This window comes from Strigops habroptila, chromosome 5, assembly GCF_004027225.2.
Source record: "Strigops habroptila isolate Jane chromosome 5, bStrHab1.2.pri, whole genome shotgun sequence".
In the NCBI taxonomy this organism is placed as follows: Eukaryota; Metazoa; Chordata; class Aves; order Psittaciformes; family Psittacidae; genus Strigops; species Strigops habroptila.
Window position 1 is genome coordinate 61,218,724 of NC_044281.2, and position 21,782 is coordinate 61,240,505.

Here is a 21,782-nt window from a genome sequence, read left to right on the forward strand (position 1 = left end):
GGTGGACACCAGCATTGCCGTGGCATTGCTTGTTCATTGTAAAGCTGTGCTTGACCCTGGTTGCCCCCACTGGGCACTGGCTAGGTACTGAGTGGCTGCTCTCTGGCTGGGGAGGCCCCTGCCCTTGCAGGGGCAGCTGCCGTAGGGCCCTGACACAGCTGGCGTGTTCACCCTTCTCTTCCCCATCTTGCTTGCACTCCCCTAAATGCTGAGACTTGCTGCAGTGTTGTGTTAGGTATCCAGAAGCTGTTGGTTGTTTCCAGGGTAATTCTGACCCTGAGAGCTGCATCTGGAAAAGAGCCAGCACTGCCTGAGGTGCTGCAGTGCCCCAGCCCTGGCACAGTGACTGCTGTCCTGCAAGCAGGTTGAACTGAGTTGGATTAGGTGTGATTCCTGAGAGGTGCTGTAAGTGGCTCAACGGAGATGGCCCAGCACTAAACAACTCTTGAGGCTCTGCCTTGGTACCACATCTTTAAGGTAGGAGATTCTTCACCTACTCCATGTGCAGCACAAGCCAGGAAAACGCCAAACAAACACAACCTTGTGTCACTTCTGTCTTTATTCTAACGGTGCCTCCCAACCTCCTTGCAGTACCTGGAATCTGTCAGGGCTGACTCTCAGCCCTCTTCTGAGCCCTGCTACCAGCAGGATGCCAGGGAAGTTATTCAGCCAGCCCAGCTGGATCAGACAAAATGAAAAACATAAACAGAGGTTGGTGTGGGAGCAGGATAGGTCCCACTTGCCAGTCCAGCACACATGTTGCTCAGGAAGGATAACAAGCAATCCACAACACAGATCCTCTGAGCAAGGACTCAGCACAAGCAGGGGGCTCCCAGCCAGGTCTGTTTTGGCACAGTGAAGGGCAGATGTAATTGAGTGTTGCAATCCCTTGCTCGCTGGTGCTCCCTCATCTTCTATCCAGACCAAGACCACTGTTTCAAAAAGCCTCCTTGTAGCCAGTTTCAGTCACAGTCAGGGGTAATATTAGGGGACTCCCTGCCAGATGCCACACTTCTATTTCACAGCAGGAACTCAAGAATAGAGTGAGCACACGGCTGAAACCTCCTGAAGGCAAAATGAACCCTCCTGGTCTAGAAGCAGGATCAGCACTCCCAGAGCTTTCTGTGCCCTCACCGCAGAGGAAGGAAGTGCTGTCCTAGGCCATGGCTGGGGGCATTCTCAGCTCCTTTAGAAAATTGAAAATCCCTGCTCACTTGTCCTTCTGTAAATGAGGAAGGCTAATGGGAGCCACTGGGACTCTCAAGGGGTAAGTGCTACACATCCAGGGGCAGACAGTTAACATGGGTAACTACTACCAGAGGACAGGCAATAGGGTAAGACCACCTTTCCCCAAACCAGCCTCCACATTGGGAGGGAATGAGCACACAAGGGTGCATAGACAGGTCATTGCTTTCCAGGGAACCTGGGACTTGTTCCAGGGAATGTAGGACCAGGGATGTGGGACTCCTTCACTGGGCCCTGCTCTTTTGCCAGGTGGATCTTTTTACAGTGCCTGTTGCCAGCAGTGATCTGCAGCTTGATGCCGCGCAAGACGGCAGGGCTCGGATCCAAGCCAGGGATGGGGTCACCCGTCCAGGGCTGGTGTGAGCAGTACAAGTGCGGTTCCGATGGGGTACAGGGCTGCCCACAAACCGGCAGCGGGGAGGAGAGCAGTGGGGAAATAGCAGCGTCTGGTTCTGTCGAGTCGTTATGGCAACTGCGCCGGCAGAAGCCCGGGCCGCTTCTCGGCGGGGGCTGCCGGCAAGGAGACAGACCCCGCACCCCAGGGCTACGGGGACAGGTGGAGCACCGGTGGGGGAGCAAAACGCGAGGAGCCGGTTGGCAGGGTGGGGGGCTGCGGGCCGGGGGCAGCGAGCCGCAGCGGGCAGTGCCGTCCCGCCCCAGACCCGGGGGGGAACGAGGGGGGCAAGGGCAGGCAGGCCCGTACTTGCGGAGAGCGGGGCCCAGCGGCTGCCGGTCGGGGGTGCTGTGGGAACTGAGCCCCGGGGACCGGTCTTTCCCGGGGGTCCCTCGGCTCTGCGGGCGGAGAGGGGGCGGCAGAGCGCGCTAGGAGAGCAGCGGGACCGCGGAGGGTGTTGGGGGCCGCGCCGGGCTGGGGGGGTCTCTTAGGGCCGGGGGGCGGCGCCGTCGCTCACCGGCAGCGGCGGGTCCCGGCGGGTCCCAGCTCCGCGTGGTGCTGAACGGACAGCGCCGCTGCGCTGCGCATGCGCCAACCCGCCTGCCGCGGGCAGGGGCGTGCGCTGGGGACCGGGCAACCGGGGCAGCCGGTGTGCACCAGGGAGCCGGGGAGCCGCGGGGCTGGAGCGACCGGTGTGCACCGGGGAGCTGGGGATCTGGTGTGCTCGGGGGAACTGGGACAACTGGGTGACTGGGAGCGGTGGCGTGCGCGGGGGAGCGGGTGCGCACGGGGAGCCGTTGTACCGGGGCTGGTGTGAGAGCCGCGCCGCTGCAGCAGCCTGCGGGATCCGCTGCGGCACCGGCGGCACCTGTAACCACCGGCCCGCCCGAAGCGCCGGAGCCGCTCTCCCGCGCCCGGTGCCCCGGCCTGGCAGGGCCGAGCCCTCCCCGCAGCGCTGCCGCTGCCCGGGGGGGTCCGGCCGGGCCCCGGTACCGCACGCGCTGCCGCCGGGCGAGGGAACGGGGCGGGGCCGGGGGCGGGGCGGCGGGGCGCGCGGACTTCCGCCCGCCGGCGTGACGTGACGGCTGGACGCCGGCGCCCGGGTGAGGCGCAGCCGGATGGAGCGGCCGGGGCGGCGCCGGGGGGCGGCAGGTACCGGGCCGGGGGCGCTGGGGCAGGGCCGCGGCAGGACAGCCGCCTCGCCGTGGGGCCCTGCGGCGGGGGGGTACGGGGCGCGGGTGTGCGGGCCCTGGCGGGGCTCCTGCCCCGGGAGCCGGGCCGCTCGGGGGGTGAGCGAGGGGCGGTGCGGGAGGAATGGCCGAGCGGGAGCCCCCCCCACCGGCTGCGGGTTCTGCTCGCCTCGTGTCGAGCCGCGGCCTCCAGCCGCAGCTCGGGGGGCTCCGGGCTGCCGGGACCCCTCTGCTCCCTCCTCGGCTCCTGCCTCTGCTCTGGCCACCCGGGGCTGCGGCCTCATCAGAGGGAGACTGCTCTCGGGGAGTCCGGAGCGTTGCTGCTCTCCCCTCGCGAGGGGTCCGAGTGGCTCGGCACCGGGTGCAGGGGACGAGCCGCCAGGTAGAGCGATGCTTAGCCATGAAGGGGAGGCACAGCCGCTGTGCTGGTGGTGCGGTAACGCCGCAGCAGTCATTTGCTGCTTCACTGAGGGACAGGGACACCTCAAACGGCTGGTGGAAAGTCCCGTCCCCCCCGAGCTCTCCTGGAGGGCAGTGCAGTCAGCTGGACTCGGATGCCTGAGCAGTGAACGTCCCAGGCTGGGGAGGAGGTGACGCAGGTGGCAGGTGCCTGCCCCGCTGACGGCTTAGCCAAGGGGTGTTACCCTGCGCGCTGATGGTGGGAGACATCGCTGAGTCTTTCTTTCTGGCTCTTCCTCCTAGAGGCACCTTGCAGTAGGTGTGAGGACATCTAGCCTGGCTCCCACTGTAGCCTGGCTCCCTGACATCTGATGATGAGTTTGACCCCCTCCAGGGGATGCCTCCTGGACCTGCCCTGGGAAGACATCTTGGTTCCACATATCCTCTGTCATCTGCCACTGCAGCAGCTCCTGAGCTTGCAGAGGGTCAGCAAGTCGTTCCAGTCTCTCATCCAGCTGTACCTGGCCAATATGCGCTGCTTTGACTCAAGCCAGGTATTGGATGGCTCTGAGGCTGGGGGAGACACAGATGTCCTACTGATCTGGAGCTAACAGGGGAGCATCTGACTATGTGAGGAGAAGAACCCCCTGACAAGGAGGCTGGTTTCTGCTCAGGAGCTTGAGTTAATGGCTTGGGTGTCAGACTGGACAGATGGGCTCAGGGAGGAGAGGTAGTGATTCAGGACCCAGCAATGCCAGTGTCTTTAGCAAGAGGCCTTGGGAGGAGTGAGCTGGGAAGCTCCACCCTGGCCATTATGGGCACCAGCTGGCAGGAGAAAGCCAGTCCTGAGTGGCACGGCCTGTTGTTCCTCATGGAGGCAGTGCAGTAGGGTGGGTCTGATGGAAGATAATTCGTCCCTCATCTTCAGGGAAAGCTTATGCTGGCTCTGGGAGACACTGCCTGGGATTTGGAAAGGCAGCAGTGGCTGCTGTTCGGTGAGGACATAGCAGTCTAGCAAAGAGTTTTTGAAGAGCAGAGGTGTGGAGTTCATCACGAATATGTAAATGCAGAGGTGATGATGTGGGATGGAGAAGCCCAAGCATCTAGCTTGTGGCAGTAGCCTTGGCAAAAGGGGAGGAAAGCTTGACAGCAGGGTTTACTCTGGCATGAGAAGAGGGGGTGTCTTTGGTCACCACTGTCACAGTGGAAGAGAGGAGGGGAGAGAGTATTTGGTGAGGATCAGGTGATCTGAAGCCCTGGGGGACACGTCATTCTTCCTGGGTTCCCCACGCAGATCGGACCTCCCATCCCTCGAGCTGCTTTCGTTAACCTGCTGAAGGACAACGAAGTACTGCAGCAGCTGGCACTCCAGAGCTGCTCCGACTGGCTGACAGACAGGGAGCTGCTCCCGGTCATCGGGCAGAACCACCACCTGCACCACATCCAGCTGAAGGGCTGTGCCCAGCTCAGCCGCCACGTGCTGGTGGCCATCTCGCTGAGCTGCCCCAACCTGCGCCGGCTCTCCCTGGCCCACTGCGAGTGGGTAGACAGCCTGTCCCTGCGCAGCCTGGCTGACCACTGCAAGGCGCTGGAGGCTGTGGACCTGACGGCCTGTCGCCAGCTGAAGGACGAGGCCATCTGCTACCTGGTGCAGAAGTGCAGCAGGCTCAAGTCTCTGTCACTGGCTGTCAATGCCAATGTGGGTGATGTAGCCGTCGAGGAGATTGCCAAGTGCTGCCCTGAGCTGGAACACCTGGACCTCACGGGGTGTCTGCGAGTGAAGAATGATTCCATCAGGTACTGAGCAACCTGGGGAGCTGGCATGGGGATGGCAGGTGTCTGGGGTGGGGAGCAGAAGAGAAGTTAGATTTCTTCATGCTGAAAGCAATGAGAGCTCAGACTGGGGGAGAAGCCACTAGCAGGCCCTTCAAGAGAGGCTACTAACAGCAGATTTCCCAGTATGTCATGGAGGGTACGTCTGGGACCCAACCATATCCCTGGAGCTTCTCTTAGACCACCAGGATACTGCTCCCAAAGGTTGGTACTTGTGGCACAGTGGTGAGCACTGGGCTTTTGGCAGTAGAGAAGAGGGTGAGCAGTGCACTTAGAGTCCTGGCACGCAACTTGCACGTGCTCTTTCTTGGCAGGGTCCTGGCTGAGTACTGTCCCAAGCTGCGCTCGCTGAAGGTGAAGCATTGCCATAATGTGGCTGAGTCCAGCCTGAGCATCCTCCGAAGCCGTGGGGTGGAGCTGGATGTGGAGCCTCCGCTGCAGAGGGCTCTTGTTCTCCTGCAGGACGTGGTTGGCTTCGCCCCTTTCATCAACCTCCAGATCTAGAAGTGCTGCTGCTGGGGAGGGGGGGGGACTGACACGATGCTGGGATCCGGGAGGATGCCGGAACCAGCTGCAGTGGAGATATGCAGAGGGAGAGGTTGGTCCCATTGGCAAGGCTGGCCCGAGTGGGGCTCACTCTTTCCTCTGGGGCTGTTTAGCAGCCACCGGGTGGGTGTTCTTGAGTGGGCTTCATTGGTGCCTCTGGGGAAAGTAACTCCCTTTGCAGTGGCGTGGAGAGAGCGAGTGACTTGCAGGAACACCATGGTGCTGAACAGGCCTTGGCCAGGCCAGCTAATAGATAGGATTTATTATTCGTTGTATTTTAAATCTCTAAATGGCAGCTGTCTCGAGAGCAGGAGAGTCTTTGATGGGCACCGTCCCCTGGGGTGTTGTGCAGGGCATGCCAGCAGAGGTGTGGAACACACCAGGCCAGCTGGAGCAAAGGAGAAAAGCTGCCAGCCCCCCTCTTGGGAGAAGGCAGGCCCCTCTGAGCTGTGGGAGGAGGGCAGAGTGAGCCCAGCTCCAGCCTGCAGCTGCTGGCCAGCCTGACACCAAAGAGCTGGCATGGCCCAGGTGTAAGCAGTGTGTCTGCCCAGGCCTAGGGTGCTGGTTTGGGCTGGTGCAAGGTGAGAGTTGTTTTCAGGGGGAACTTGCTCCTAACTGCAGTTTCACTGAGAGAAAAACACCAAACCTAGCTGTGCTGTCACTGAAAGCAGTTGGTCATTCCTATTTGTTTCCCCCAGCTTGTGACTTAACATTTCAGCAGCACCCAGGATAGCTATTATATCCTGCTCCGTGTTGCATGGCTGGAGCTTTGGCATCCAATACTGTTGAGAAATGACAGGAGCCCTTGCCATGCTGTCAGTTGGAGCTTATGGAGTGCTGCAGGTGGTATTGGCAGGGCGCCTAGCTTTGGTCTGGAGTTCAGCCTCAGCCCTTTTATCTGCCAAGTGGTTAACCAAACAGCAGCCACATCTTGTGGTGAATATGATGAAGAGAATAAATAGCGGAAGAGAGGATGACCCTGCTCTTATCTTTGGCCCCAGGAGGGATTGGAAGTGGTATCTATAAAGCATACACATGCTCTGACTGAACTACACACCAACTTGCATCATCTTTATTAACACTGGCACTCAGTTTAAAGCAACAGTGCAGACTTGTAAAAAGGTTGCTGCAAAAGCACAAGCCACGTCTTGGATCTAAAAATGTCCCATGCAAGGAATAGCAGAGAACGCCCAGGCCCTAGAGAGCCGCTGCGGTGTGCCCCTGGGGGCAGAGGGACAGCTACACAAGGAGAGGTCTCCTGTCAGCCGGGTTAGTTGAGGAAGCTGAAAGTATTGCCCTGGCTCCTGGGTTAGTTCCAGTTAGTGGCAGGTGGAGGGGTCCCCTCATCCCTGGTGCCATGTGTCCATCCTGCCATGCCTGGCTGGCGAGGTGGAGGCTGAAGAACAGGAGGACCTGGCTGTCAGTGGAACTTGTACTTCCTGGCTGGTTTGAGGCTGATGTAGGTTCTCTTCATCTCCTCACTCTCAGGCTTCTTGATGTCTTTGTACCTCTCTCCCTTTGTACTCACCACCTGGTTATCGATATAGCGGATCAACTTCTTGGGAGCCTGGAGAGGAAAGACGTTAACACCAAGTGGGTGGACAGCCACGCTGCTAGGGAAAGGGAGGGGACAAGCAGAAGCAGAGCTGTGCTCTCAGGGGCAGGCAGAGGAAGACTGGGGTGGGCTGCTTTACCCATCCTTTGTGTTGGGAATCTTGGGCAAAACTGGAAAGCAGCTCTGTGATGGGGGGGAGCAAGAGCTATGCTAGTCAGGAATGGTAGGTACTGACAGACCCTGCCACCCCTCAGCTAAGCTACTCTTCCCTCCTCGCTTACTAGCGGGCTCTGTGAATGCTCCTGCTTTGTTCTGCCCTGTTGTTTTCTGGACTTGCAGTCTGAATTTTTAAACCTTGTAGCCAAAGGACGTTCAAACTGTTGGTAAAGTGGGACTGCACTTCTTACCTCTTTGGGTGGAGCTGGTCGATGTGTTTTCTGATCATCTGCACTATCCACCATCATATATCTGAAATAAGATGCATTTAGTGAACACTGTAACATGCATTGCCTGGAGCTGTTCATAGCCTATGTCCTTTCTCCCCTGGCTGGTTTGTGGCTGTACAATGTGTCCTGCGTGCCTAGATTGCAGCTAGGAGCACTTAATGTTGTCCTCTGGATAAATAGGCAAGAAGCGTGTCATCCTTCTGGAGAGAATCCAGCAGGATTCTCCTGGAGTAGCATCCTTGGCCATATGTGAAGGGTATTGAAAACTTGGGCTGCTCAGAATGCCGATGGCCCCTGCAGAACTGAAAGAGGTGCTGAGGTCTGGTGTGCTCTGCCATTGGGGCAGCTTTGCTCCTCAGCACAACCGATGGCAGCCAAAGGAGACAGGTGAGATTACAGGACCAAGCTGGCTGCTCCTGCCCTGAAGAGATGGTGTTCCTTTCACGCTTCACCTACTATTTGACTGTGAAAAAGGTCTGTGCTGGAATCAACTTCATAAAAGCATCACCTCATGCCCTGTGTGACTGAAACATCAGGGCCCAAGCATTTGCTTGCTGTACTGCTGAGTTACTACTCTTGAGACTGGCGCTGGCTTAGCAGGCGGACAGCACAACTGACCATGACTTCTCCCTCAGTAGTTAATATAGTTGCTCATGTGTACCTTCAGCTATGGTGATCTGCTCTCTGTACCTGTGCTTGAGTGATGTTTAAAGTACAGGATGTTGCCAAAATGTCATTAAAGTGAACTTCCCAGAAACAAATATCAGCTTGTGCTTTTTTTGTTCCCCTGTGTGTCACCCTGAAACTGGCCTGCACAGGACATGGGCAAGGACAGGGATTGCTAATTCTGCCTGGCTGCCATTCTGCTTTGCTTTATCTTCTTTAGACTACTGACTGTTTATTCTGTCACTGGGGAGGATGTAAAGTGGTGGAAAAGATGCGGCTGGATAGACGTGCAATCTGCATGCCCACAGGATACTCGTGAAAGCTGAGATCTTAAAGCAGATCGATGAAACCACAGTGTGGGTTCTCCTACTGAAAATTAAATGCTTTTGGAAGTGAATAAAGGTAAACCAATCTAAAGCCACTTTCATTCCCAAGAAGTCCATAGAGGGACTTCAGAGAGGTTTCTTTAAATGTACTGAGTTCACACATTCAACAAGTGAGATTTAATCTTCCCAAAGTTGCCGTACACACGGTCTCTTAAAGATATCTTTAGCCCTGTTTGGACTGTCTCCAAGGATGGAGGTATGAATGAGCTCCTGTAGTTTTACAAGTCACAGTGTGTTACCTGAGCTGCAGCATGATATTTGTGTTGAACTTTTAATCAGGACCTCAGCTGGCAGTACTGTGACTTACACTGTACCTGCAGGAGGCTGAAACCTCACACACAGCCAGCACTGTGACCCAGCTGGTTCAGGTAACCTGTTCCTGTGCCACAGCTCTAAAACAAACCCAAACCTTTTTTTTTTTCCCCACATTATGATTGATTGTATTTATAGGTGCGTCCAGCTATACCTGAATCAGCTTCATGGCATCCTTACTAAGCATTGTACACCCCAAGTTTTTTATAGACTACACTGTCATTCTGACCTTCCCCCAAATGCCACCTCTTCCTTTATTTGGAGCAGAATGAGGGGTTCTCTGCTGCTGGGTGCTTACTTCTGTAGGATAACCTGTTTGAGTTCCTCGTGGTTGGGCGCTCTGCGGGGCCGTGCCAGCTCCTGGGAAGAGACAGGGTGGTGTATGAGTGGCGCAACATGTGGGGTGTACAGCTAATCCCTGCTAGCTCGGTGAGCCCGGCTGCTCGTGGAGCACTCCGGCTCCTGTGGGAAGCGGGGTGCCAGCCACAGCTCCGCTGGGGTGCTGGCTTGGCGGTGGGCACAGAACAAAGGGAAGGGAGAGGGGCTCCTGCTCTAGGAGACCCTCCTGGCTCTTTGCACAGAAAGTTCCTGTGGTTAAAGCTGCTTGCAGCAGAGAGTGGGGACACCCATGTGCCCCTGAGCTCTGCCCTGCTCCCTGGCCTGCTGCCACCCAGCTCCGAGTACTGTACCTTCACACTCACACCTGCTGGGCCAATTTCCACCTTCTCCTCCACAATTAGCTGCACTGCCTCCTCCAAGTTCCCCAAGGCCATGGCGAGCGCCTTTTCTGCCTGGCTCATGGTACATGCCGGGAACATCTCCAGCAGCAGCTCCACACCATCCTTCAAGTTACTGCCTTCCTAGTTGGAGCAAGAGACAGAGGTAAGGTGGGGATACGGTGAGCTATTGAAAAGGGCCTTTCTGGTTTTGCGTTGTCAGGAAACTCAGCTTGCCCTTAGCTGAAGGCTCTCTCTCCTTACAAGCATTACTAAATACCATTCCCAAAGCTAACAGGAGATTGTATTTTTGCAAGGACAAAGCATCACTCTTCCTTAATCTTCTCCCCCTCTATTTCAACGTTCTTTAAAGTACAGCTGCTATGAACTGACTCATCTGTGTGGCCATCCTATGTGCCTCCTTAGGAGTGAGCTTTCTGGACACCGTGGTGTACTGCTTGAACTCCTGCTCGCCTTGTGAAGTTGTATGTGCTTTGATCAGAAAGGGAAGGGACTGCTAAGCAGTGACCTGTGGCTACATCAGAAGGAAGCACAGCAGCAGCATTTGCTAGAAGGCTGTGGATGCAGAATCATTGCACTGCAGAGCAGGAAGAGATAAGTACTGGAAAAAAAGCAAGCAGAGTGCAAGGGAAGGAGGTGAGGGGGGGATCTGCCAGGTGCTGCAATGCCTGTGGCATGGGTCATGCTGAATGGTGCTGCAGGATCAGGACTGCTGGCCTAATGACTCAGTGCTGTATAGCTCTGTAAACGCACAGCACAGAAGGTGACTGAGGGTTTGGACTGGCATCTTCAGGACTGACACACAGATGGGACTGCTTCCTGTGCACATACTATAGGATAGCTGGGGAGAGAAATGGTGATCCACCTCAAACTGTGGAGTGAGGCAAGGGGAACAGGGTGAAGTGAGGTGGAGTGCTGTAGAGGCATCCCCATGGTGCTGCTGCGGGGTCTCTGAGGGCACTGGGACAGGCTCTCTCAACCATTGCTCTGGCTCGTCTTTTCCAGTGGCTGGAAAGGATGAGCCAGAGTGATGGCTCATATTCTTCTGTCAGCACGTAATTTTCTCTTTCCATTTACTGACGCAGTCTTGCTCAAGCCATACCATGGAGATCAGAGACACCAGTGATGCTGTCACAGCCTATGCTGTCATTCCCTCCAGAGCCAGAAAACGCCCTCAGGTGATGCTGGTAGCCTAGTGCTGGGTGACTGTCCCCACTGCTCCTGCTCCTCTGCAGGGTGTTCATACCTGGGCCCCGGCTCCATCTGTTAGAGTGCACTGCCCTTCCCCGTTGCAGGCTCCAGCTCCAGGCTCCTGGCCCTTGGTCAGGTCTTCAGAGGGTGCTTCACTTCCATTTTCCACAGCCTTTTGGCCAGGTTTTTCTTAAAGACATAGTGATATCTCCTGAGGAACAGTCCCACTAAGGCTAGAGCTCTGTGTTTTCTGTTGCCATTAGATTGCTAGTGCATCGTTTGCCAAGCAAATCCTTTCTTAAGTGACGAGACTGGGAAGCACTACTGCTCCTTCTGCCCTCAGCGGCAACAGCTACTCTGCTCACCCTGACCTGCAAGAAGGCAGTGCTAGCGCATGCTGGAGCTCCTGAATGCTGCATTTCCAGGTCTTACAGGGTGTGGGCTGCTTGTGAATTCAATTCTGTCAATTCTCGGCCCTCTAATGCCTTGGCTGTGGCTACTTAGGGCATTTAACATTTCTAAGAATTCTCTGGTGTTTGCAAAACTTTGAACTAAGGCGTGGTTTTGATTTTAAAGTTGGGAATACACTCTGGTAGTCCCCAGGCTGTATGTGAGCCAGCACACCCTGTGATCAGGTTACTCTGATGCACCTCCCTTTACAGGCTCTTTCTGTGTCACTGTAATTGTTTCACCTCTGTCCTGTCCTCTCTAAAACTGGGATGGTGCTGTCCTTCCACGTTCTGGCTACATCAGGATCCTCAAAAGGTAGATGTAGGGGACCAGAGCAGAGCAGTAGATTTTGTCAAGTTCAAGAAAGCAGCAAGTAAGATAAAAGACAGGACTGTCTGTTCTATGCTGTGTAGCCTTCTGGCAAGACAGCAGTAATGCTGCTAGATAAGCAAAACCCAGACTGGTTATGTCCTGAAACGTTTAACATCCAAGCACTTCACCTGTCTGTTCTTTAGTGGGAAGTACCTTTGGAGCTGATTAATATAGCAATCCAGCTGATCATGAATGCTGAGGTTAGAAAGGGCCACCAGGATAGCGCAGTCTTCTGCAGTCCTGCAGTGTGCAGGCCAGGGCACATCACTGCTGATTTTGCAGCCATGCCAGGGTTCATGGGTGAAAGGGAAGTGAGCTTTGAGGATGCTGAAAGTCTAGAAGCGATACACGTAATCAGCTGGATTCTCTACTTGATGATGCACCTGACATGGGCTGCCCAGTGGTAGTGTCACTTAGGCAGATGGCTAACAGAAGCAGGCAGAAATCCTTACTTTCAGAATTAACCTACAGTAGAATTTCAACAAGCAGCACAGTATCTGCCATTTCTCCCTTATTACTCTGGATTTGATCTCAACAGAGGTGTTTGCAGATCTGATCAAGTGTTTTTCACCCCAGTATGTCTTGGACAGTATTCCACATGACTAAAACCTCCCATGTATTGATATAAAAAACCCGACTGAACATAAAACAAAAAAAACCTGTCAGTCAATTCAGGGTCCCTTTTGAGAGCCTAACTGTGGCAAACAAGATTGTATTTTATCCTGTAACATCAAACTCCAAATACTAAGACTGAAAACACATGCAGAATATACCTTCTTGTGCCGAAATTGTCTGTGCAACTCACCTTTGTTGCGAGCTTCACCAAGCCTCTCTGAGAGGGAGAACATCATTTCACAAACATCCCCACTGCAAAAGACAGAAGCTGCATAATTAGCGCGAGGAATAAAAGCAGTATCCTATCCTACTTACCTACCTCATTACAGAAAGACAAGGCTTGTTGGGCAGCCCAACAAAATAAACTGGCATTTCAGATAGCCAAGGACCTATTTGCAAACTATACTGGGATTAACATCTGTGTATTCAGGCAAAGACTGACTTAATCACAATAGCACAGGTTTGGTACTAATACATCTTTAACTGGGTATAGCAAAAGAATTTATGGTACTGAGGGGCTTGGGTCCAGGCCCCGAGTGCATGGCTTGCACATACAAAGCAGTAACATTCACATACCTGTGGATTTCTGCAAAGCCAGGGATATACGCCTCCATCATTTCCACAAAAGTGTCCATGTCAAAAGTCTCTTCGGAGGACTCTGGTGAGCCCAGCTCTTCCAGGACACCCGTGATATAGGAGAAGAAAACATCATCCATCCCACTGGAGACAGAGAGAACATGGGATGTGGCAGCAGAGTCAGCAGGCCCTTTTTGTCTCTCTCTCTCTCTCTCTCTCCATCCCATTCCCTCTAACCTTGTCTCTAATAGAGAAGTAGAAGGACCGCTGTGGACTGTATCTTGGGCAGATCCCACCAGTAAAGCCAGGTAGCAGCTGGTCAGCGGTCAGTTGGGAAGCATTTACAGATTAAATACTGCACTGCTGTCCTGGGCAGCACTTAAGGAAAGATCTAGCATATGCCCAGATGCTGTGCTCCTGCAGGTGCTTCAGCTGAGCTAACCAAAATATTCCAAGTGCTCAAACCCTCACTTTTCTGTGCTGACTGGTGTTTCAGATGGGGTCACCATATTCTGTCAAGTTGCAATTTCTATGGGATGCAGTATTCTCTGCTTGCTGCTCTCCACACTTGTGTCACTGCTGCCACCAGCTGCCAAACCAGCTGCTGTGTTCCAGCCTCAAGGTGGCTGTACCTCTGCATGCAGGCAGAGTTCAAAATAGGGAAAGCTCTGTTCAAAAACAGCTCCCAGCTGTAAGGCTGCTCAGAAAGCCCCTAGGGAGCTCTGTGGAATGAAGAGAATCCCATATTCTAATGTATATTACTGGACAGGAAATTAATCATCTTGGTCATCAAAGAAATGACATTACTAGATAGTTGTTCAAGCATTCCTATCAGAGCCTGTGCAAATTATCTGCATCCTGGATCTGACTTAAGGGAATGTAACTCAAAATACAGGAAAACTACAGAGTTCAGTATAATGTGTAGAGGGACAATTAATGCAGAGTTCAATCTAGAGCAATGATACTGGATCTTGCTAACTCAACATACCTGAGGTCTGCTGCAGAGATGTGGGACTGGATGAAGTGTGTCAGCGTGTCTCGAATGATTCTTTCAAGCTCCATGTCTCTCTAAATCCTTTCCTCTAAAAAAAAAAAAAAAGAAAGAGGAGGAAAAAGAAAACTCCATGTAATTTCAAAGGCAAGAAGTAGATCAAAATATCAACAAGATCAAAAGGTAGGCTTGGTATAGGCCAGTATGCTCTTCTCACGAGAAAAATTCACAAACTCCTCCTTGTCATCCCTGGGTAACACTAGGCAAAGATAACCATACCAAGCAGCAGTATTAGAATCCACTGGAAATACCAGCCCACAGCAGTCCCAGTATCTTGGGCCTCTCCAGCTCGTGCTGATGCTGGCAATATACAGTTGTACTGTACATTTAAAACATCCCCTCCAGGAAGCAAAGCTGGAAATGCAGCTGTGTCCAGCTGCAGGACTTGAGAGGCACCTCCTGGGCTGGAATGCTGAGCTGTCTGGCAAGGAAGCAGCGGACAGTGGGTTTGCATGCTCAGTGCAGAGAGGTGGACCTTCCAGACAAGAACATTTGCAGTGATGCTTGGACTCAGGAACAAGTGGGAGGAAGGGTAATGTCTCCTAAAGAAAGGACAACCTAGAGCATATTTTACAGGGAAATACCAAGCAGGGCACAGACAACTAGTCTGCCAGCCAAAATATCAAAGGTCTCCAGGTCAGGCACGGACTGCCAGTGGAATCCCACCCAAACAGGAGCTTGTTGTTCTGCTCAGTAAATGAACCATTCTGCAGTTGATGCAGCTGCAACAAGTGGTGGTTGATAATCCAAAACTCAGGGTTGTTCTAAGAATCACAGAGCTCCTACGGAAGCAATGGCAGAGGGGGGCTGCCCACAGCCCTCTTTCAGCTATCAGTACTGGGCCTGGACTGAAACGGGTGGAGAAAAGACATTCCTTAACCATTCCCTCCCCCTGGGGTTTACAAAGCTGCTGGGTGGACAAACTCCCAGTGTAAGCACCGAGTTCTTCCAAGGAAGGAAACTAGCCCTGCATAAAGAGAAACTCATGTGTTCATCAGCCAGATAGTTTCCAAAGGTTATTATTCTCCCACCAGTGCACCTCCCTCATTCCAACCACACCAGGACCTGACCAGATCTGTTTGACACAGAACTCATGGAGCAGTCATGTGGGTTGCTGAAAGACGGGACTGTTGTTCCCATGGGAATCAAAAAGGTTTGATGAGGCCCGACCCGAGATGGGCCTTCCAGAGCTAGCAGGATACAGACAAAACTACCCCATAGCACTCAGCACTGCTCTTGCAGGACCTAGAGAGAACCAAAGCCCAGCAGCCTGTTGGTAGCTCCATCTTGTCTCAGGATCCATCCAGGCTGCATCGGGCCACCACTGCAGGTGCCAAGAGAGCACATGTGCTCCTCTGTGGCTGTCCAGAGGAGTACACCCAAGCCAGCCAGACTGGCCCCTGGTTATAGTCATACTGAAGCTCTAGAAATTTGACTCTCGATCCTGAGGGAGAAAGCTGTGACACAAGGTTGTGCAAAAGTGCTTTGCTGGGCATATGGCATCACACATTGCACCTCCCTACAGTGATTCCTCATCAAACATTCCCAATCTGTGCCCTTCTACTCTTCAAGGCTTTGAACAAATGCAGGTTTGTGCTACCTTTACTGAATCCCTGTGTCAGTGCCATTCTCTTGGGGCAGCAGGAGACAAATACAGAAAGAACCATGCAGCAGCGGGACATGAACAGTGAGACATACTCATACAGACAACTGCCCCAGTTTTCACTGTGTTCAAAGCTAAACACAGAAGCCATCTAATCACCTAAACTCTCCTGCAGCTACTAGCAGTATCAACCCTACTAGTAGTAGTAGATACTACAATACTAGTAGTATCAACTGATCTAGATCCACTAACTAAAGGAGAAAGCAAACATTCTTCCCATGCGCCTCTCACTTGGGGAAATGAACAATGAGTTAGAAGTGCTGTACCACTGTATGACCAACATGCATGTATTCAAACACAGCACATGCAGAAACAGCCAGAGAAAAGCATCATCAGAAAGGATTGTTTGCTGTTTCTGTCTTAAGCTAAAAAATTTCTTTGCCTCCTGTAATTTCAATTAGAAAATTCCCATTTCATCACATTACAGGAAAATAAGACTCCAAACATCTTCAGGTAGGAGCTCTTCATGCACACCTGAAGTGAGCTGCTGAGCTGCTTTTTTTTCAGCCCTCACGAGAGTCTTTTGTTTGCATTTTTCTCTCCCATTTGTTTCTGTGTATTTTGCGTGTTCTCTAGTGGTGTGACAGAACCAAGTTTATCTTTGTCATCTTTGCAACGTATCCAGAAAAAAAGGTGAGCTTTGTTCTATCCTTCTCAAACATCAAAAAGCCAATTATAAGATTCTGAATCTCACTATTGGCAAGAACACTGTCCTAAGCAGCATGTTTCTACCCCATTTTAAGCTGAATCTGCAAATGTTGGCAACCACCAAGCCCCCTGAACTTGCAAGTACAAGAAAAGTAATTTTCTTTTTTTACAGAAATCGGGGATGTGAAATCAACATATAGCAGTCAAAATGTAGTTACTATGGTCACTGCTATCAAGAAGAATGCTTATTTCCTTCTTAGTCTTCATGACATCCTGGGAACTGAAAGACTAAAATATTTTGTCCATTTCCGTGAAACAGGCCAATATTATATGAGAGATAACTCTACAGTAACCAATACCATTTCCTGACAACCAATTACCTGAGGAACAGAGCACAATTCACCATGTCAAAGGCACTTTTGTGAGGTCCATAAATTAAGTGCTGGTAATTTATTCTGATCAATAGCACAGACAAAGTCACTCATCTCCTTAATCAAAGACACTTGCAGGCAAGTGTCAGACTGGGACGAGAAACACAGAAAAAAGTAATTCAGCAATAGGATTATTGTAGCTATGGCCAGTCACTAACTGGTCTTGAATCCATTCCTCAACCTCTGACAACCACAAGAAATGCTGGTGTGAAGTGTTTGGAAATATTCAGGTATTTTCCTGTGGAGTTACCATGCTGTATCTGAACAAAGGCTATTCTATTTTGTCTACCAGAGGAAAGAAGGCAGCACATTTTAACAACTGGGCATAAATTCTGTTTGTCAAATCCATCCACCAGCACACTTGGATTTAAAGTTTACATCCAGAGAAGGCAAGCTGCCACCTTTAGACTGCCTTTGGTGAAAAGAAACCCTGTAATTGACAAAAGCAGTCTTACACTGAAGGATAGAAAGCAGCTTGGTGATCAAGTATTTCTTCAAAGGTCAGACGACCTTTCTCCTGAAGAACCCATTTGGGTTTTACTCCTGTAAAACCAAAGGCACCAAAAGAAACAAATGCATTTGCATTTGAACATTTATTGCCACAAGGGAGAAATTTTATTACATGGTAAACAGCCCTGAAAAAACTTAACATCTAGGAGATCTGTAGTGCACAATGGTCTTGCCCAAATGAGGTTTGTGGAAGCCAAATCCTGAAGGTGCTCAGACCTTTCAGATTTGGTGCGTATTTTCTTGAAATAGAGCTGGTTAAAAACATATATATGAACATTTTAAAATGGATTCTTCAAGGAATAAACTGGCATTGCTGCATGTCCTTTCCCCACAGCCAAGTTTAGAGTTATATAACTTAGGATACCAACACACCTCATGCATTATACCTGCAAATGCCAAATTTTTTCTAGTGGAGACCTGCAATAGATAAGGGGGAGATTTACTAGATGGGCTTATCCTAAGCGCACAGTTTTGTGAAGGAGTGATTTATAATGCACAGAACAATCTAAAACCCAAAGGCAGGAGGAAGTACTCTCCTGAGAACTCAATTTTACTGCAAAGGTGTTACTGCTGCTTTAAACTTCCAGCTATAATTGCAATGAGGATTTTAAGATCACTTCAGTATTTGTCAGTTGATTCAAACATACATATGAAAGTCCTTCTGCATTTGTCATTATATAATGACAAATAATTGTCCTTATTTAGTGACATATAATGACATTACATGTCATTCTCCATTCTTGTCATTATAATGTGGGCTCTGCTTAACATTTTGCATAGAATGTATTTCTTCAAAACATATGGTCAAGAAATGGTATTGCTATTGCTCTGCTCTTAGCTGGAGCCTCACAGTCTTGCACTGTCAGAACACGAGACCTTCAACCTTTGGAAATCCCTGTCACTTTTCGGTCTTTAAACACTGGGTTTTATTATTAAAGAGTGAAAAAGCATTGGAGCACTGTATGTCACCTCATTAAGACAGACTTGTTTGAAATATCAGGAGTGATCCACATAATATCACATGGCGTATGTATTTCCTCACCTCAGAGAAAAACTGTATCAGTTCTTAAAGTGTGAAAATTACTCATTTTTGTACTAGATACTTTAGCCAGCAGCTCAACAGAGTTTGCCACCCTACTGTCTGTCTTGAAAATGTAGTAACCTCCATCATCCTTGCATTTTCCTTCCTCACAAGTTAATGTCAGATTTGTTGGTTTTGTGGTGGTTTTGGTTTTGTTTTGTTTTTAAAAAGCTGTAGCAATAATACTCCTCTAAAAGCCTTGTTATCCTTGTGGTGTCTGAAATATCTACTTATGCTATATTCAAGCTTCTTTTTGTACAACTCATATGAATCTGCCTTTCTTAAAAAGAAACAAAGGGTGAAAATCTGAAACGTTTACATAAAGCTAGATCATTTCCAAAGGCTCTTTCAATTCAAATGTCAGGAATCATTCTCAAATGTCAATGTGACAAGATGGGAATGACTGATTGTGCCTTGGACTTTATGTTAACAAGACAGACTGGGGAGAGCAATTTAGGAAGGTGTTTCTGAGCCAAGAGGAACTGCCATTTGGATGTGTATCAACTTTTATGAGACCATATATTTGCCTATCAGTGACTTCAGGTTTCTGCAAGTGGAAGGAGATGGGTGTTGTATGCCTTGGATGTTTCTCAGAACAGGTTAGACAAAGTTTAGGTAAATCCGATCTGGCTGAGGGATTGACTAGAACACCTCGAGAAGGTTCCTTTAGCTCAAGTTTCAGTAATTATTCCTGAGTAAGTAATGGGACAGGGATGGCTCACTATGCTCTCTCCGAAAACTTGTTATGAGAAAGCACAGACCATGTCTCACACAGCTCTGTGTGTGTATGCACGCGTACTTGTGCTTGGGGAAGTGTGGATCCCTGGATATAAGGAGCTCTCCGTGTAGCCTGAGATACACGGCTTCAGAGGAAATCTCTCAAAAGCCAGAGTCAGAGAGCATGCTGTGGCTACATTCCACTGAACTACTTAACCTCCTGAAACTTTGCTGGCTTAGAAGAAAACTTTCTGGGCTGAGCAACACCTTACAGATGTAATTTCGGTTCTCCCATTTTTTGTTTTGCTTGCTAAAGAAGTCCCTGAAAGGACTTTCACAGTGTGGTTGCTATGGGAAAGCAGGCTGAGGTCACTGTGCACGTTAACACAATTAACTGCCTAATGCTCTAACATTAAATCCAGGGTTTTGTTAATAACTTAGTCCTACTAAATTGCAGTAATAGAAAATAGTAATGCCAGTGGCCAGCCTCCTCCCTCCCCCTCAGATCTACACTGGACTACACTTGGGTGTAGTCAGCTCTGCTGCCATGGGGCCCTTACCTGAGCAGAAGTACCACCTGTGCCAGGACCTCAGCTCACTGCCAGTGTTCACAAAGTCACTTCAGTGCCTGTGGAAGAGTCAAGGGTCCATCCTATGACTGCTTGGCCTAAGCCATCAATGAGGGAATGAGTCTCCTTTATGGAAAAGGAAAGCTGAATTAGCTAGAGAGGGAGCACAAGCGTCATTCTCTGCCTATTGGTGTCTTATGTTTTATGTCACTTGTGACTATTTCCCCTAACACAGAGGGTACAGCTTTAACTTTTGGAATAAAATGCACTGTGTGAAAGGCTAACTTGGATGAGAGAACAGCATACTTGCCAGCCTTCAAACCCACTGCCATGCCAGGATGCTTTTCAAAACTCACAATTTCTGCAGCAAGGCCTGCAGCGGTCCCTGACCACCACTGACATATTCCAAAAGCACTGGTGGCCTCACCGCCACTGTGAAGCACGACTTGTTGCAGGTGGCTTTAACCAGTCAGACCAGAAAGTGATGGCCAGGCCTCCGCACGGCAGCTTCGCTGTGCTCGGGCACAGCATCACAAGGCCCAGCCCCGGTTGAACGGCTGGTGGTCACCTGCACACCGACCGGCTGGGCAGCTCTGCGGCATCACTGATGTCCGCGGGGTCCGCCCCCCTCGCCAGCGGACAAGAACTGGGGGCTTGACAGCATTTGGCAACCGAGCCCCCAAAACACACCGCGCGCAGCCGGAGCCTCCGCGGCCCACGTGCAAAGCGCGTCAGCTCACACCGCAGCCGGTGCCGGCCGTGCGGTGCCGGCGCCCGGACCTCGGCCTGCAGATGCCTCCGTTACACACACACACACATACACACACCCACCCCTCCGGTACCTCCCCGCGGGCACCTGCCAGCGCGTCCCCGGAGTGCAGCCGAACGCGCGGGTTCCCCGCGCTCCCCGAGGCGCTGCGGGGACCGCGGCCGGGGCTGCAGGACGGCTCCGCGGAGGCCGCCACCGGTCCCCGTCCCACCGCGCCCCCCGCCCCGCCCGCCGGGGTCGCCGCCGCCGCCATGGGTGAGGTCACAGGGTCACCTGATGGCCCGCGCGCCCCCGCCGCGGCCTCGCTCCCTCGCGGCGCGCAGGTCCCGCGCAGCGCGGTTGAAAGCGTCACGTGTCCGCGCCCGGCGCCAGCCATAGAGGCGGGCGCGGGAGGGTAGAGCGGCGGCGTGCGGAGCGCTCCCCGCGCTGCCATGTTGGTTGTGGGCAGGAGCCGTGAGGCGGCCTGTCGTCAGCGCTGCGCTCCCGGGGCTCCGAGCCCCGCTGTGCCCTGCGGAGACTCGGCAAAGGCAGAGAGGAACAGTGTGGCGGCTGCGAGCATGGCCAGGCCTTGTGGTACAACAGTGTCTTTGTGTAGCCCCGGAACACGGCAGTGCTCTGTGGAGTCACCCTAATAGAGACTTGAGTGTAATTCTCCCCCTTTCCAAGGGCAAGAGGTGTATTCCTTTGCGAAAATAGCACATATTCAGCTGTTTGGGCAAAGCTAGGAGGCTTCTCCGTAGCCAAAGTGGGTGGAAGCACCTCCTGAGGGATGTTCTCCAAGCTGCTGTCGCTGCAGGAGCTGGGAGCTGCATGCAGAGTTTCTTGGCTCAGCTCCCTCTTCTGCTGAAAACCCTGCTCCACAAGCCACTGCTTATTCCTTTATTCTGGCCATTTGGAGGGCTGCTGTGCATCGGGGCAGCTTCAGGCTCTGGGAGAAGTCGCAGCAGAGCCATCCTGTGGGACAGGACTGCAGCTTTTGCTCTGCGTACTGGTTGCAGTCCCCCTTTCTCCATCAGGTGAGCTGCTCGTCGATTTACTTGGCTCTGACAACGACAGCAGGTACTTCCTGGAGCAGCTGTGGAGGAGTAACTCTGCGATGCCAGGTGCTTCTCCTTCATAAAAATCCTAAAGCAGCAAGGCATAGTTATTCTCTGACTCATGCTCCTCAGTAATGTGTTGCTAAATACCAAACAAATGAGTCTGATTCTGCCTTTGGCAGTACCAGGAAAAATCCAGAGTAACGCCAGCTGGGTAGGGAACATCACACTCACTCCAGCGTCATTAAGAGCAGAGTCTGTTTCCATTGTTTATGTCCATTTAAATGCATATACATTCATCCTTTGACGTGTGAATATACTCCATTGGAGGAGTATCCACTGTCTTTGAATTCTGCTTTTGACTGTTTTTGCTGCACTTATCCATACATTAAC

General features: G+C 51.8%; 4 protein-coding genes across 11 annotated transcripts in view; 1 reads left to right on the plus strand and 3 right to left on the minus strand.

The window, feature by feature from the left end:
• PSD (pleckstrin and Sec7 domain containing) overlaps nt 1-2,225 on the minus strand; it is a 46,298-nt gene extending 44,073 nt beyond the window's left edge. For both annotated transcript variants that reach the window (XM_030488643.1, XM_030488640.1), the window contains exon 1: nt 2,157-2,225. The gene's annotated coding sequence lies outside the window, so the exon portion shown is untranslated. The remainder of the gene's footprint in view (nt 1-2,156) is intronic.
• Nucleotides 1,405-3,498, minus strand: LOC115608768 (basic proline-rich protein-like). Its single transcript, XM_030488089.1, has 3 exons — nt 3,474-3,498; nt 2,157-3,295; nt 1,405-2,037 (listed from the first exon to the last, which is right to left on the minus strand). The coding sequence occupies exons 1-3, from the start codon at nt 3,496-3,498 to the stop codon at nt 1,405-1,407; spliced, it is 1,797 nt and encodes a 598-aa protein (XP_030343949.1).
• Nucleotides 1,753-8,369, plus strand: FBXL15 (F-box and leucine rich repeat protein 15). Of its 4 annotated transcripts, none has more exons than XM_030488650.1 (4): nt 1,753-1,812; nt 3,532-3,782; nt 4,523-5,025; nt 5,376-8,369. In XM_030488650.1, the coding sequence occupies exons 2-4, from the start codon at nt 3,600-3,602 to the stop codon at nt 5,563-5,565; spliced, it is 876 nt and encodes a 291-aa protein (XP_030344510.1). In that variant the 5' UTR covers nt 1,753-1,812; nt 3,532-3,599; the 3' UTR covers nt 5,566-8,369. The 4 variants fall into 4 exon arrangements, with proteins under 4 accessions (XP_030344510.1, XP_030344508.1, XP_030344507.1 ...); XM_030488648.1 differs by lacking the exon at nt 1,753-1,812 and adding an exon at nt 2,245-2,331; XM_030488647.1 differs by lacking the exon at nt 1,753-1,812 and adding an exon at nt 2,707-2,791.
• On the minus strand, nt 6,653-20,794 carry CUEDC2 (CUE domain containing 2). Of its 4 annotated transcripts, none has more exons than XM_030488655.1 (9): nt 20,626-20,794; nt 13,902-13,995; nt 12,914-13,057; nt 12,528-12,589; nt 10,956-11,089; nt 9,662-9,832; nt 9,271-9,332; nt 7,570-7,630; nt 6,653-7,174 (listed from the first exon to the last, which is right to left on the minus strand). In XM_030488655.1, exons 2-9 carry the CDS (start codon nt 13,973-13,975, stop codon nt 7,028-7,030), a joined length of 855 nt encoding a protein of 284 aa, XP_030344515.1. In that variant the 5' UTR covers nt 13,976-13,995; nt 20,626-20,794; the 3' UTR covers nt 6,653-7,027. The 4 variants fall into 4 exon arrangements, with proteins under 4 accessions (XP_030344515.1, XP_030344513.1, XP_030344512.1 ...); XM_030488653.1 differs by lacking the exon at nt 6,653-7,174 and adding an exon at nt 19,575-19,709 and having other exon boundaries at nt 7,398-7,630; nt 20,626-20,710; XM_030488652.1 differs by lacking the exon at nt 6,653-7,174 and having other exon boundaries at nt 7,398-7,630; nt 20,626-20,726.
• Nucleotides 20,795-21,782: the final 988 nt, after the last annotated feature.